This window comes from Giraffa tippelskirchi, chromosome 11, assembly GCF_054371585.1.
Source record: "Giraffa tippelskirchi isolate mGirTip1 chromosome 11, T2T-mGirTip1v1.2.pri, whole genome shotgun sequence".
In the NCBI taxonomy this organism is placed as follows: domain Eukaryota; kingdom Metazoa; phylum Chordata; class Mammalia; order Artiodactyla; family Giraffidae; genus Giraffa; species Giraffa tippelskirchi.
Window position 1 is genome coordinate 146,131,295 of NC_137285.1, and position 15,141 is coordinate 146,146,435.

The following is a 15,141-nucleotide window of genomic DNA, read 5'->3' on the forward strand; positions in this document are numbered from 1 at the left end:
CAATCACATTTCTAGGAATTTACCCTATGATATTCTTGCACATGTGCAAAATGACAAACTGTGGCACAGTTTGCATAGTGAAAGACTGACAACAGCTTAAAAGCTCCTCAGAAGAACACTGGTTAAAAAAGAAAATCTAGTGGGACTTCCCTGGTGGTCCAGTGGTTAAGAATCTGCCCGCCAATGCAGGAGACATGGGTTTGATTCCTGATCCGGGAAAATCCACGTGTCCTGGAGAGACTAAGCCCCTGAGCCACAACTACTGAGCTTCTTCTCTAGAGCCCGGGGAGCCACAACTACTGAGCCCATGTGCCTAGAGCCTGTGCTCCACAGCAAGAGAAGCCACCGCCATGAGAAGCCCATGCACTGCAACAGAGAGAAGCCCTCACTCTCTGCAGCTAGAGAGAGGCTCGCAGAGCAACGAATGCCCAGGGCAACAACAACAACAACAAAATAATCCGGAGATTTCATTTGGACAGTGGGATGCTAGGCAGTCAATAAAAAAGAATGAATAAGCTATATACTGATATGGAAAGATCATCAAGATATAATGGAAGCAAAGTACAGAAAGAAAAGTATGTATAACATGCTTTGCTGCTGTTCAGTCACTAAGTGCTGTTCAACTCTTTGGGACCCCATGGACTGCAGCACACAGGCTCCCCAGTCCTTCACTGTCGCCCAGAGTTTGCTCAAATTCATGTCCATTGAGTTGGTGATGCTATCTAACCATCTCATCCTCTGCCACCCCCTTTTCCTTTTGCCTTCACTCTTTCCCAGCATCAGGGTCTTTTCCAATGAGTCGGCTCTTTGCATCAAGTGACCAAAGTATTGGAGCTTCAGCATCAGTCTTTGCAATGAATATTCAGGGTTGATTTCCTTTAGGATTGACTAGTTTGATCTCCTTGCTGTCCAGCAGACTCTCAAAGAGTCTTCTCCAGCACCACAATTTGAAAGCATCAATTCTTCGGCCCTCAGCTTTATGGTCCAACTTTGACATCCGTACATGACTACTAGAAAAACCATAGTTTTGACTACACACAGACCTTTGTCAACAAAATGACATCTCTGCTTTTTAATATGCTGTCTAGGTTTGTCACAGTTTTCCTTCCAAAGGGTATAATATGCTACCACCTAGCTTAAATAGAGGTGGAAAAACATACATTTGCATGTACTTGTATATACATACGATATCTTTGAAAAGATAAATAGGAAACTGCTAACTGTGCCTATGGGGTGGGGAGGTGTGTATCTGGGAGCAGGGCAGGGAAACTTTTCACTGTATATCCTTTTATATTTTAAAAATCTTTGGTAAATGTATTTCAGGTTGTAATAAAAAAAAACAAAGCAAATAGAATAAAGAAAAAAAGTATCTGGGGAAAATTACAGCAAACAAGATCTGGGCCAGAAATATAGAGGTAAACAAGCAAACAGTATTTAACAAAGGAAAAGGTAGAATGCATTTGATTTCTAGTGGAGTTAAAGAATAGATTATTGAACATATGGCTTAAAAGCACTTGGGGAGAAAACAATTGCTACTGAGGTTTCACTAAGATCAGGACATGAAAAACTGACCCCGTTTTTATGGTCTGATAAGGATACCAAGACTGGCATACGGGGGAATGACTATGTCACACTGTCCGACAAACTCTCACAATACCCTACAGACAATACCCCACAGACAGGATGAGACATGCGGGTCTCACGGGTGAGCAACGAAGCCCAGGTGCGCATTCATGAACCAAAATCAACACACAGCAAGCCCACCGGGCTTGGTGCAGAGCCCCAATGCACCGCTTTTGCCAGCAATCCAAAGCAAGACAGAGAAGCACATTTACCAAATTAGAAGATGATGTAAACAAGGTTGGGAAAAAAGGACTGAACCAAAGTTTAAAAAGATGTTGAGAGGCAGAAACTAAGAAATACAATTGACACTATTAAGATAAAACTTAACAGAAACAAATATAAACCTTTGGCTTTTAAAATATTTGAACTGCACACATAAGTATAGGATGGTAGAGTTTTGGTATTAACAATTATCAAGGACTTTTAAGTGACTGCAAACCCAGTGTTGGCTTCAGAAAAGGTTGTTGAAACATTAGGCTGAACTAACACTATGCAAACCATCATTGTATTCTGTTTTGGACAGCTCTCATCTGGAGTGTTCTACTTTGTTCTGCTCCCCTCAAACGTAAAAAAGGGAAATGAGCAGAACTGTCAAGGATCTGAAAACCAGACCTTAAAAGGAACCTCAGGAATTCTGGCCTAAAAAGAACAATTTAAAGGGAAGTGGCAGCTTGCTTTCAAACAGCTGGAGGACTGTCAGTCAGAAGAGACATCATCAGACTTATTCTGTGGAGGTTCAGAGGTAGACCCAGGACCAACGGGAGGAAGTGACAACAAGGGAAATGGTGGGTATAAGAAACGGGTATAAGAAAAACATCTGAAAAGGAATTTAGCAGTGACGGGCCAGAGTTAACTCATCAGACAGTGTGACCTATCACCAGAAGTGTTCAAGCAGAGGCTGAACCTCTACTTCTCAGGAATGCGTGAGAGTGCATCATTAGACAGAAAATTAAATGAGATGTCTAAGATGCTGTGATTCCAACTGAACAACTGGGACATGGGATTGTGGACTCCTTTAGAAGCTGGGAAAATGGACTGTCAGACATTCTGCAAATCACACATCAATCAGGCCACTCCCTCTGTTCCATTCAGATCTAGATTATTAATAAATAAATGAGTTTATCATCGCTGTAGTCTTTCCTCAAGGGTCTGGCTCTCAGCTCCAAACTCCCTTCACCTTCTCTTTCTCAGTTCCATCCAACTTCTATGCCTGAGACAATGAATGCTAATCAGTAAAGTCCTGGGGCAGAAATCTTCATTCTGGTGTCCACTGTAGTACTGTTCACTGCTCAGGGTGGGTGCTCAATACACATTTGCTGAATCGCTTAGTGAGAGCTGGAGAAGAGCTGCAGAAATGGCATGGAGCTGTCAGCTGCTCAATGAGGTGATGAAAAATCCAGTACTGCTGCAGGTCTCTGAGATCTGGCTCACCAGGAGCAGACAGACCCTCCACCAGTATCCCCAGTTCTACTTGGGCTTACCATTACTGATTTCTGGGAGGTCAAACTTAGTGAAGTCCCACCACTGGAGCCGGTAGGTAGTATTGGCAATGTTACTGGCCACGGCAGACTGTCCATCACCAATCACTGCCCCTGGTCAGGGAGAAGACAAAGAGAGCACGTTAGAGATCTATCTACATGTTTCCACTGCAAACATGAGGCAAAACTGGGGTCAGTAGGAGAGGGAGAAAAGGCAGATGCTGAAAGCTGAAGACAGCTGACAAGTCCTATCTGTCAAGTGTCTAGCTCAAAGAGAAACCAGACATGTTTCTCAAGAACAATTCTGCTTGTAAATATAATCCCATATTATGCTATATTAATCAGCCCCCCTTTCCACTATTACTTAACAGTGACTGAGTGCCACCAGTGTGGCAACATACTGTCTGGTAGGCTTAAACAGACAATCTGAAAAGACAAATGAGTTTTCATAAAAATGTTGGGTAAGAAAGATGAAAAATGAGAGGACACTGTTAACACAGAAAAGCACTCAGGCCCTGGATGCCTCTGTGGTGAGCAGCACTCTTCAGGAGAAAGCATCTCATTTGTATATGACCTTCCTCCCAGGAAAACATCTCAAAAGGAGAGGCTTCCTCCAGGGAACAGGCAGCCAGCATTCAGCTGATTGGATAGACAGAGACAGTAAAGAACAAATGAGGTAATATTTGTTCATTTTTTCTGGACCCCTGGCATGTAACACAACAGAAATTTATGAGCCTAGCTTTTCCGCATCAGAATATTTTTATTAAGGCAATATTTTATAACCCTCCTGCCCTGCCCCACCCCCGCCCCAGGAGAACTTCTTTGAATCCAGATTCACTTGTAAAATCTCACGGTTTAACTTTCCCTGAGATATACGCTTCTGTATGACATTTTTTTCCTTGGTAACCAATTAAATAAAAAATGGATTTTTTTTTAAAAACAGGGTGACACTTTAATTTGCAGTTGTATTTCATTTTACATGAACATGTCATTTCTTCCTCCTCCTCCTTCCGAGGTGCGTTTCATACACAACCACCCTTCTGATCAGACAGAGCCAAACCCTCTTGGGAGAATAGAACGTTCGTATATGCTATACAATCTAAATGGTGTTTTCTGCTGCAAATCAACTCCAATTTTGAGAAACTGAACTTGTTAGAGCTGACTGGCCTTGGAACAATGGACAACTCTACACCCAGATTCTTCCATATTCTTCCACCTTCCTCCTATGCATGTCACTGCACGAGTTTTTTTTTTCCCCTTCTCCTTTTAGAGAGCTTCATTTATTGCTCTGCTCCTCCTGGTATTTCCCTATTCTTTCCTCAGATGGTCAAGACTGTTCGGAGAGAAGATGATCTCCATACAAGTCATGAAATATGAGAACCGTACTCTGCCCACTCTCCCCCAGGAACTGCAGGCCACCGCATGAGAACGCTTTCCAACATTAGTGTGTTGGTAGACTCCTTGTTCCTGTTTCAATTTGTTAAGAAAGGCACAAACAACAATTCATTTCCAAGATGATGATACTTCTATCGATGGATTAACATATCCTCAACATGGGCAGTCCTGCCCCTGTGGGGGCGAAAACTAGTATGGGGTGGGGGAAAATCTTGAGAGGGTACAACCCCCAGGTTCCCATCAAAGTACTGCAGTATCTGAGCATATATGCAGCATATCTGTGATATTCACATTTCATAGGAGGGATTGATTAGGGGAAAAGTGTCTAAAAAGGCTTCTTCGGAGGGTAATGATAAAATAAAGGTTGAGAAATACTGTTTTAGATAAACCAATACCGTCAAAATAATACATTCCTTAAAATCCTGCAGATTCAAAGACATAGTCCAAAATGGTCATGATTTCTCTGAAGGCCTAAGCAAGACAGCATTTGAGTGGTCTGCCAATGAGCCCACTGACCTCAAACCCCTCCTGAGGGCCCTGGGGCGTATCACTTCAATGAGGTAAACACAGGCCTTTGCTTTTAACCTTTATAGAAAATTCTGTAATGATGGTATCTGACTTGGGAAATTTTGCTGAACCTCTGGGTCACGAGGAGGGTAAGCTACCTATAGAACTTTCTTAATAGGAACTTTGTTGATTTCTCCAGGCTTCCTTGACAATGAAAATAATTCTTAAAATTCCAAGGTCCACTTCCCAGGAAAGAATTACTTACTTTCACTTGGACCCAGGATCAATTTCACTGAGTTTATGAATTGTTCCTCTGGTTTGGTTGACATCAACCTCTGACCACTGGTCTCTCTCAAATTACTTTAGTTCCTTAAAATTTCCTCCAACTTTTAGCAGACAAGCAAAATGGAAAAAAGAGAGTTGATTTTCTTGGTATATGATGAAAGAAATGCTAGTTGCTAAGAGAATATGGGGAAAACAAACCTGAAGAAACAAACCCCATATTGTAGGAGCTTAAAATCTGGGGGAGAGGACGAGAGCTACAAACAGGAAAACAGTTACAGAAAATACCAGATGCTTTAAGAGCATTGTGGCTCTATTTGCAACTGGAACGCAAACTACTGAGACTCCAACCCACAGCTCCAGAAGTACCCCGCACATCCAGGCCTTAAGAGACATCTTCTGAAGAATAGCTGGGCAATAAAATCATCATGCATGGTCGCGCTGTGTGGAAGAGACTGGGGAAGTATTCTCTGCCAGTGGTGCCAGAGTGCTCAGGTGGAATGGAGCCTGGCACCTGGGAGACTTGATTTTCAGGGCTGTGTAAACACAGATTAGGAAGCTCAAGATGCCAGCAACAGATCAGACTATCGTCACCAGGTTCTCTTCCGTAAGAACTGCAGGCCAACTGAGCCTGTCTCTTGGAAACATCAGGAAGAAAAAGTATCACCTTATTAAAAACAACAACAACTTCAAAAAACTACAACCATTTAACAGGCCTCCAGTCGCTAAGCTGAAGGTATAGGAAAGGTGCCAGAGTGAGTTAATGGACGGAGTTACAACAAAGTATTTACAGAGGAGGCACTTAGCCTTGGTAACCAAACCCCGACAGAACACTGAGGGGAGGCCTCAAGGTTTTCTCAGTCACAGCAGAATGGAATGAGCTGAGACTCAGAGTTTCTCAACCTCTGCAACTTGTATTTTGGGTCAGGTAAGCCTTTGTTTAGGGGGTGGGGTGGGTCCTGTGCGTGGTGGGATGTTCAGCAGTGACCCTGGCCTCCTCCCGCTGGACTGCCAGGAGCACACCACCCCTTCACACCCAGCTGTGATCACCACCAACGTTCCCTGGGGATCAGAATCATTCCTGGCTTGGGAACTCCAAGTTAGATAAAACACAGCCTGCATTTTAACTTCAAGATCAGTGTTCTCAGAAAGCAGTACTACTGGGCTGCCTGCTCACTGCTAAAGGCACCAGAACCGTCAGTGACAGCGAGTTTGGAGAGAAACTAATGAAAGGCGCGCCGTTACACAAATGCTCCCTCAGCAAACTCCAAACTTCCTTCTCCCGTCCTGGCCACGGATTAGAGCCTGCCGTGAACCAGGATCTTATGAGTTACCTGTTTTTAACATGGTTTCTGAGAGTATGGGCTTCAGAATCAGATGGATCTGATTTTGACACTTACTGCTAGTACCTATATTAGTATGCCTCTGTAAATTAATCTCTCTCAATCTTAGTTGCCTTTTCTGTAAAAAGGAAATAAAAATCCTTTCAATTTACAGGGCTATTTGGAAAACTCGCTGAAAAAATACATGTGAAGTGATGACAAACAGTAAGTGTCTAATAAATGTTATTGTTGTTGAGTGGCTAAGTTGGGTCTGACTCTTTTATGACCCCATGGACTGTAGCCTGCCAGGTTCCTCTGTCCATGGGATTTCAAAGGCAAGAATACTAGAGTGGGTTGCCATTTCCTTTTCCAGGGAATCTTTCCAAGCCAGGGATGGAACCCACGTCTCCTGCATTGGCCAGGCAGATTCTTTACCACTGACTCACCAGGGAAATCCATCTAATAAATGACTGACATTAAAATTATTTTAATTGTTTACACCAATCTCTATATGCTCTTCCTCTATAGGTATAGCTCTGTAAGCAACAGCTCAGAGACAGAGGTTCTTGTGTAAGAGACGGGTCCAAATAGTGTGCCAGGCCCAAGAAAGGGAAGCGCTTCATTTCAGAATTAAGAGCAAATGCATAGGACTTAGATTCCTTAGGAATGTTCTCCTTGAAAGACAGCTCAGGCAAAGACAGTCCACATACTGGTCCACAAAACACACTGTAACAAATTTAAAAGAACTGAAACCATACAAAACATGCTGTCAGAAAACAAGGAAATTAAACTAGAAATCAGTAGTGGAAAGACAACTGGTAAATTCCAAAATACTTGGAGATTAAGCAACACATTTTAAATAACACATGGCTCAAAGAAGACATCTCAAGAGAAATTTTAAAATATTTTGAACTGAATGAAAATGAAAATACAGCTTATTAAAACTCGTGGAATGTAGCAAAAGTAGTGCTTAGATGGAACATTACTGCTTTGAATGCATACACTAGAAAATAAGATCTAAAATCAATAATTTAAACATCTACTTTATGAAATAAGAAAACGCTAATTAAATCCAAAGTAAGCAGAAGAAAAGAAATAATCAAAATTAGAGTAGCAATCAGTGAAACTGAAAACAGGAAATCAATAGAGGGGAAAAAAAAAATCAATGAAACAAAAAGCTGGTTCTTTGAAAAGATCAATAAAATCAACAAACCTTTAGCCAGGCTAACTAAGAAAAAAAAGAGAGAAAACACAAACTATTAATATCAGAAACGAAAGAGAGGCTACCACTACTGATTCCATGGACACTAGAACGGCAGTAAAGAACTTTACAAGTAACTCAATGTCCACAAGTTTGATAACCTAGGTGAAATGGACCAGTTCCTTGAGAGACAGTCTACCAAAATTTACACAAAAAGAAACAGATAACCTGAATAGGCCTGTATCTAATACACTGAATCAATCATTAGAAGGCTCTTAAAACAGAAAGTGTCAGGCTCATGTGGGTTCACTGGTAAATTCTACCAGACATCTAAGGAAGAAATTACACCAAATCTCTATAATCTCTTTCAGAAAACAGAAGTGGGACTGCTTCTGAGGCCAGTATTACCCCAATACCAAAACCAAAGACAATGAAGAAAGAAAAGCTACAGTCTAGTATCTTTTACAAACACAGAAGTAAAAATTCTCAACAAAATGTTGGCAAATAAAATACAATAATGCATATAAAAGAGTTATACAAAAGGGAATTTATCCCAGGTATGCAAGGCTGGTTAAACATTTCAAAATCAGTTAATATAATCCATCACATCAACCTGATAAAGAAGAAAAATTGTATGATCATATCAATAGATGCAGAAAAGGCATCCGACAAAGTCCAACACCTATTTTTGACAAAAACTATCATCAAACCAGGAAGAGCGGGATATTTCTCGATTTGATAAACAATGTCTACAAAAAACCTGTAGCTACATTTAAAGGTAAGGAAAGATAGCTTGACCCTTGAAAAATATGAGTTTGAACCATAAGAGTCCAACATACACAGAGATTTTTTTCAACAAATATGTACTATGGTACTACATGATTTGCAGGTGGTTGAATCCAAGGGTATGGAAGAGCAGGTCTGGAGAACTGACTAGAAAGTTATACATGGATTTTCAACTGTGTGAGGGTCAGAGTCCTCATCCTTCACACTGTTCCAGAGTCAACCGTATATGCTTTCTCCCTAAGACTGGGAACAAGCACCTTTCACCCCTCCCCTTCAGCACTGTACTGGAAGCCTGCTAAATGCAATAATACAAGAAAAGCAAATAAGAGGTATATTGATAGGAGAGAAAGAAATAAAACTTTCTTTGTTCACAGGTGACATAACTGTTTATGTCGTGGTTGTCTTTGTTCAGTTGCCCAGTCAAGTCCAACTCTTTGCAACCCCATGGACTGCAGCATGCCAGGCCTCCCTGTCCCTCACCATCTCCTGGAGTTTGCCTAAATTCATGTTTGTTGCATCAGTGATGCCATCCAGCCATCTCATCCTCTGATGTCCTCTTTTTCTTCTGCCCTCGATCTTTCCGAGCATCAGGGACTTTTCCAATGAGTCATCTGTTCGCATCAGATGACCAAAATACTGGAGCTTCAGCTTCAGCATCAGTCCTTCCAGTGAATATTCAGGGTTGATCTCCCCTAAGACTGACCAGTTTGATCTCCCTGCTGTCCAAGGGACTCTTAGGAGTCTTCTCCAGCACCACAGTTTGAAGGCATCAATTCTTTGGTGTTCTGCCTTTCTTATGGGCCAGCTCTCACAACCACACATGACCACTGGGAAGACCATAGCCTTGACTATACAGACCTCTGTTGGCAGAATAACGTCTCTGCCTTTCAACACACTATCTAAGTATGTCATCGCTTCCCTGCCAAGAAGCAATCATCTTCTGAGTTCATGGCTGCAGTCACCGTCCACAGTGATTCTGGAGCCCAAGAAGAGGAAATGTATCACCACTTCCACATTTTCCCTTTCTATTTGTCATGCAGTAATGGGGCCAGATGCCACGATCTTAGTTTTTTTAATATTTAGTCTTAAGCTGGCTCTTTCACTATCCTCCTTCACCCTCTTCAAAAGGTTCTTTAGTTTCTCTTCGCTTTCTGCCGTTAAGAGTGGTATTATCCACAAATCCCCTTCATGGATCACTGCCTTGTCATGGCGAAGGGGCTTGCATAACTGAATGAAGCTATGAGCCATGCCATGCGGGGCCACCCAAGACAGACAGGTCACAGCAGAGAGTTCTGACAAAACATGATTCACTGGAGGAGGAAATGGCAAACCACCCCAGTATACTTGCCATGAAAACCTCACGAACTGTTTATGCAGAAAATCTCAAAAAATAAAAAACAAGCAAAAACAAAACAAAAAATTCCTGGAACTATTAAGGTTGCAAGATATAAGGGTGATATACAAAAAGTCAACTGCTTTCCTATACCCCAGCAATGAATAAATAGAATTGGAATTTGAAATTAAAAATATAATACCATTTACATTAGCGCCAAAAAAATGAAAACTTTAGGTTTAAATCTAACAAAACATGTACAAGATCTTCCTGATGAAAGAAATCACAAAAGATCTTAAAAATATGGGAGAGATATTCCATGTTCATGGATAGGAATACTTAGTACTGTTAAGTACTGTTAACTGTACTGTTAAGACTGTCAATTCTTCCCAATTGGATCTATAGAATCAATACAATTCCAGTCAAAATCCTAGAACATTACTTTGTAAATATTAAAAAACTGATTCTAAAGTTTATATGGAAAGGCAAAAGGTCTAGAATAGCCAACACAATAGGCAAAGAACGAACCCAAATTTGGAGGACTTATCTGATGTCAAGACTTACTAAAAATCTACAGTCATCAAGATAGTGTGGCACTGGCAAAAGAATATGTCTATTCTAGATGTTTGTCTAGATCAATGGAACAGAAAAAAGAGACCAGAAATAAACCCACACAAATATAGTAAACTGATCTTTGACAAAGAAGAAAAGGCAATTCAATAGAGAATCAAATCTCTTCAAAAACAGTACTGCAACGACTGGATATCCATCTACAAGGTAGACAGACACAAACCTTACACTTTTCAAAAAAAAATTAACTCAAACTGGATAGACCTAGATGTAAAACACCAAATTCTAACTCGTAGGAGATAATATAAGAGATAATCTAGGTGACCTTGAGCTTGGCAAAGACTTTTAGGATACAGTCCATGAAAAGAAAAAACTGATACATTTTACTTCATTAAAATTAAAAACTTTTGCTCTGTAAAGGACACTGTTAAACAACAGACTAGGAAAAGATCTTTGCAAAACACTTAACTGATAAAGGACTGGTATCCAAAATATACAAAGAACTCTTAAAACTCAACAATTAAAAAAAAAAAAAACAATTTAAAAATGTGCAAAGGATCTGAACAGATACCTCACCAAAGAAGATAAACAGATGGCACATAAGCATATGAAAAGATGCTCAAAATCATTCCTCATTAGAGAACTGCAAATTAAAACAACAATGAGAAACCACCACACAGAATGGCTGAAATCCAAAACTCTGATAACACCAAATGCTGAACAGGATGTGAAACAATAGGAACTCATCATTCCTTGTTGGTGGGAATGCAAAGTGGTATAGCCACTTTGGAAAACAGTTTGGCAGTTTCTTACAAAATTAAACATACTCTTACCATATGATCCAGCAATCATGCACTTTGGTATTTACCCAGATGAGCTGAAAGCGTATGTCCACACAAAGCCTACACAGAGATGTTTACAGCAACTTTACTCATAACTGCCAAAACCTGGAATCAACCAAGATGTCCCTTAATAGGAGAATGGATAAGTAAATTGTGGTACATCCATACAATGGAATACTACTCACTTCTAAAAAGAAATAAGCTACCAAGCCATGAAAAAACATTGAAGAAAGCATATGTTACTAAGTGAAAGAATAAAAAAGTTGTATTTTGTATGATTCTAAACTATATGTCATTCTGGAAAAGCCAAAACTATGGACACAGTAAAGATCAGTGGCTGCCAGGAGTCTGGCGGGAGAGAGGAATGTATAGGGAGAGCATGAGGAAACTTTTTTGGGGCAGTGAAACTATTTTGTATGGCACTATAATGATGGATCATGTCATCATTTATTTGGCAAAACCCACGGAACTTATAACACTAACAGTGAGTCCTAATGTAAACTACAGACTTTGGGTGATGATGTTGGTTCATGAATTATAACAAATGTACCACTCTGGGGTAGGATGTTGATGGTGGGGGAGGTTATGGGTGTGTGGGGAAGGAAGAAAGTATATGGGAACTGTCTGTACTTTCCATGTACATATGTAAACCTGAGACTACTCTAAAAAAGAAAAGTCTATTATTTGAAAAAGAGAGAGAAAGAGCCCCCAAGATTCTCATTCACGTTTTAGGAAACAGCGGAAAGAGCAGCTGTCCATAAGCATACTGCTAAGTCATAGCAGACCACATTCTATTACAACCACAGAACCCTTCTTCCAGAACCTCAGAGCAAAAGAGTAAATGAGGATTATTCTGATGAGAGATACTATTAGAGGAAAAAGAAACTTGAATCCAGTGATCCTGGCTAACCATCAGAAAACCATGGCAAAAATGAAGCTGCCAAGTCTCATTCTGAGTCAGCCCTTTAACATGCAGGCTGGAAGCCTCAGGAATGTGTCTAGGGATAAAACCTTAACAGTCATGACAGTCACATGGTAGGTGAGCTCTACCAAGACTGGTAGACTACATGCATCTCTGCTTCTGCTTCTCTCAGACTCTTCTTTCCTGTTGCTTGGAAAGGAGAATTAGGGACCTTTTGCCTCCTTGATAAACAGCTTTTTAGCCTCTCTTCAAGATCTGTTCTAGGAGCAGGAATATGAAGAGTATGATTCAACAGTACAGTGAAAATACGGAACAATAGGAATCATTAGCAAATCTATCAGAAAAGCTAATTCGGGAGGGTAGAGAAGGGCAAGTTACAAAGAAGGAAACGATTAAATTATATTTCAGTCCTATAAAATTGCTGCATTTGAGCCTGCCTAATTCAGAACGGCTGTCTCTGAGTATGCTGCTGCTGGGAAGACAGAATAAGAATGAGGCTGGGGGCGCAAACACTCATCAGCCTGGAAGCACAATCACTCTCCTTCTGCTTGGTTGTGATATGAAGTTAAGAGCCAGCTTGCTAATTGGTCAGTAGAACTGACACTTGATACCTCAAGGCAGATCCAACTAAACAACTAATCAGCTTTTCAAAATTCTTCTTAGAAATCCGGCCACAAAAGACCACATATTGTATGATTCCATTTACATGAAATGTCTAGAATAGGCAAAGCAGCAGTCAAAAAGTAGATTAGAAACTGCCTCGGGCTGGAGCGGGCAGGAAAAGTGGAGGGGGAAGGGGAAAGCGACTGCTGGTGGGTATGGGGCTTTTTACAAGGTGATAAAATGTTCTGAAATACAAAGATAGCGGCAATGACTGCACAACTCTGAATATATTAAACCACTGAACTATATACTTTACGCAGGTAAACTGTATGATATGTGAGTTACACCTCAACAAGGCTATTATTAAAAACATTATTCAATATAAATTTTGGTCACTTTATGAAATAAAATAAGGGAATCCCATTTTTGGTATCCCTTTGCATTTCTTAAGAGTCTTGATGAGCATTTCTTTGTGCCATATTTGTTTACTGGCTCATTGTATTTCTTTCAGTGTGTGCTGCCTACCCATATATCTTTTGTGTATTTTTATGTTTGGTTATTTTTAAGTATTTTTTTTAATAGATTGTCTGAGTTCTTTGTAAGTTAATAAATTGGTTTCTGTCCATGAAAAACAACTTACAGAAATACAACACAGGATTATTTGGACATAAAAAGGATGCTTCCTAAGTATATACCGAATAGCATTCTAGGAAGAACACTTCTTTGCAGAAAGCTTTATTTAAATGCAGTCTTTAACTTGTTCTCTGAAGGAGTATATAATGAAGCTCTCTGTAACACTCACTTCATCACATTATGACCGTTCAAAAAGATCTCATCAAAGACCACAGTCAATTATTCTACAGCCCGGGGACCTGTACAGAGCTCCTGGTGGCAGATGATAAGACTTTCTCCAAGGCAGAGATTGCTTTTAGTTCTCATTTATGGTTTTGACACCGAGGAGAATGACCAAACTATATGCAATTTGTTTAAAAGTAACAGCTTTATTATGATATAATTCACATACCATACAATTTACCTACTGAAAGTATGTAAGTGGTTTTAGGGTAGCTCATAGTTGTGCAACCATTATCAAAATCAAATTTACAACAACCATCACGACTATCTAATTTCAGGACAGTCATCATTCCTCACCTTCCAAAATGCCTTACCCATCAGCAGCTACTCCCCTCCATCCTGCCCCACTGGCTCCTTTTTCCAAAGCAAGTGAAGAGATCAGTGGATCTATTTTCTGTCTACATAATTTTGCTTCTCCTGGACATCTCACATAAATGGAATCATATGATAAGTGGCTGTTTGTTTCTGGTTTCCTTCATTTAGCATAATGTTTTCAAAGTGCATCCATGTTTTAGCATGCATTGGTATTTCATTCCTTTTCATGGCTGAACATTCCATTGCATATATGTTTTTATAAATGAACCACAAGTTTGCATGAGAATAAGATAAGGGTTTTTATTTATAGGAAACAAATTGCATGGAACCATGAAATCATGAAAGTGTTGAGGGAAACATTTATTTCCTTTGGAAGGAAAAAGTATGTTTTCAAAGATCAATTCTGAACGTACTACCTATAGCTGAAACAAACCTTCACTTTTTCCTGAGGCTAAAAAATAAGAGGAGTATTAGGGGACATAATTTTCTATAAAGACATAATATTTTTGTATTTTGTTTGTTTTTTATATTCCACACGTGACATTTACATAATGTTATAAACCAATGTTACCTCAATAAAAAATAAAACAAAATAAGGGCCTCAAAAATAATTACAACACAGGAAATATTCTCTGGAAGGTATGTGGCCTTTCAGACTTAGACTGTTTGATAACTGCTCTAACTGGTCACTGAAACTGATGTTGAGATCACTCATTATACAATAAAGTTTATACACACACACAATTTTTCTCCCTCGCATGTTCAGTAAGTGGGATCTAAGGTCCCTAACCAGGGACTGATCCTGCATCCTCAGCAGTGGAAGCATGAAGCCCTAACCAATGGAGCACTGGGGAATTCCTTGATTTGAAACACATTTAACTTCAATTAAAGGGTAAATATTTAGTAGATACAGATGTCATTGACTATATGTGCTTCTTTTTTGGCTGTACCCTGCGGCTTTTGGGATTTTTAGCTCCCCAACCAGGATTGAATCCAGGAACTTGGCAGTGAGAGCAGGCAGTCTTAACCACTGGACTGCCAGGGAATTCCTAACTATATGTGTTCTTAGCAGGAACTGGGCCCCTAAACCAACATAATTTTATTGTC

The 15,141-nt window shown here is 40.0% G+C and overlaps 1 protein-coding gene across 16 annotated transcripts in view; it reads right to left on the reverse strand.

Annotated features, from left to right (window-relative positions):
- The window catches only part of AMBRA1 (autophagy and beclin 1 regulator 1), a 168,093-nt gene that overhangs the window by 39,763 nt on the left and 113,189 nt on the right, over nt 1-15,141 (reverse strand). For all 16 annotated transcript variants that reach the window (XR_014068243.1, XR_014068242.1, XR_014068241.1 and 13 more), the window contains one exon: nt 3,105-3,215. Coding sequence is in view for 11 of the 16 variants with exons in the window: in XM_081538478.1 (XP_081394604.1) it covers nt 3,105-3,215 (111 nt within the window). In the remaining 5 variants the exon portion in view is untranslated. The remainder of the gene's footprint in view (nt 1-3,104; nt 3,216-15,141) is intronic.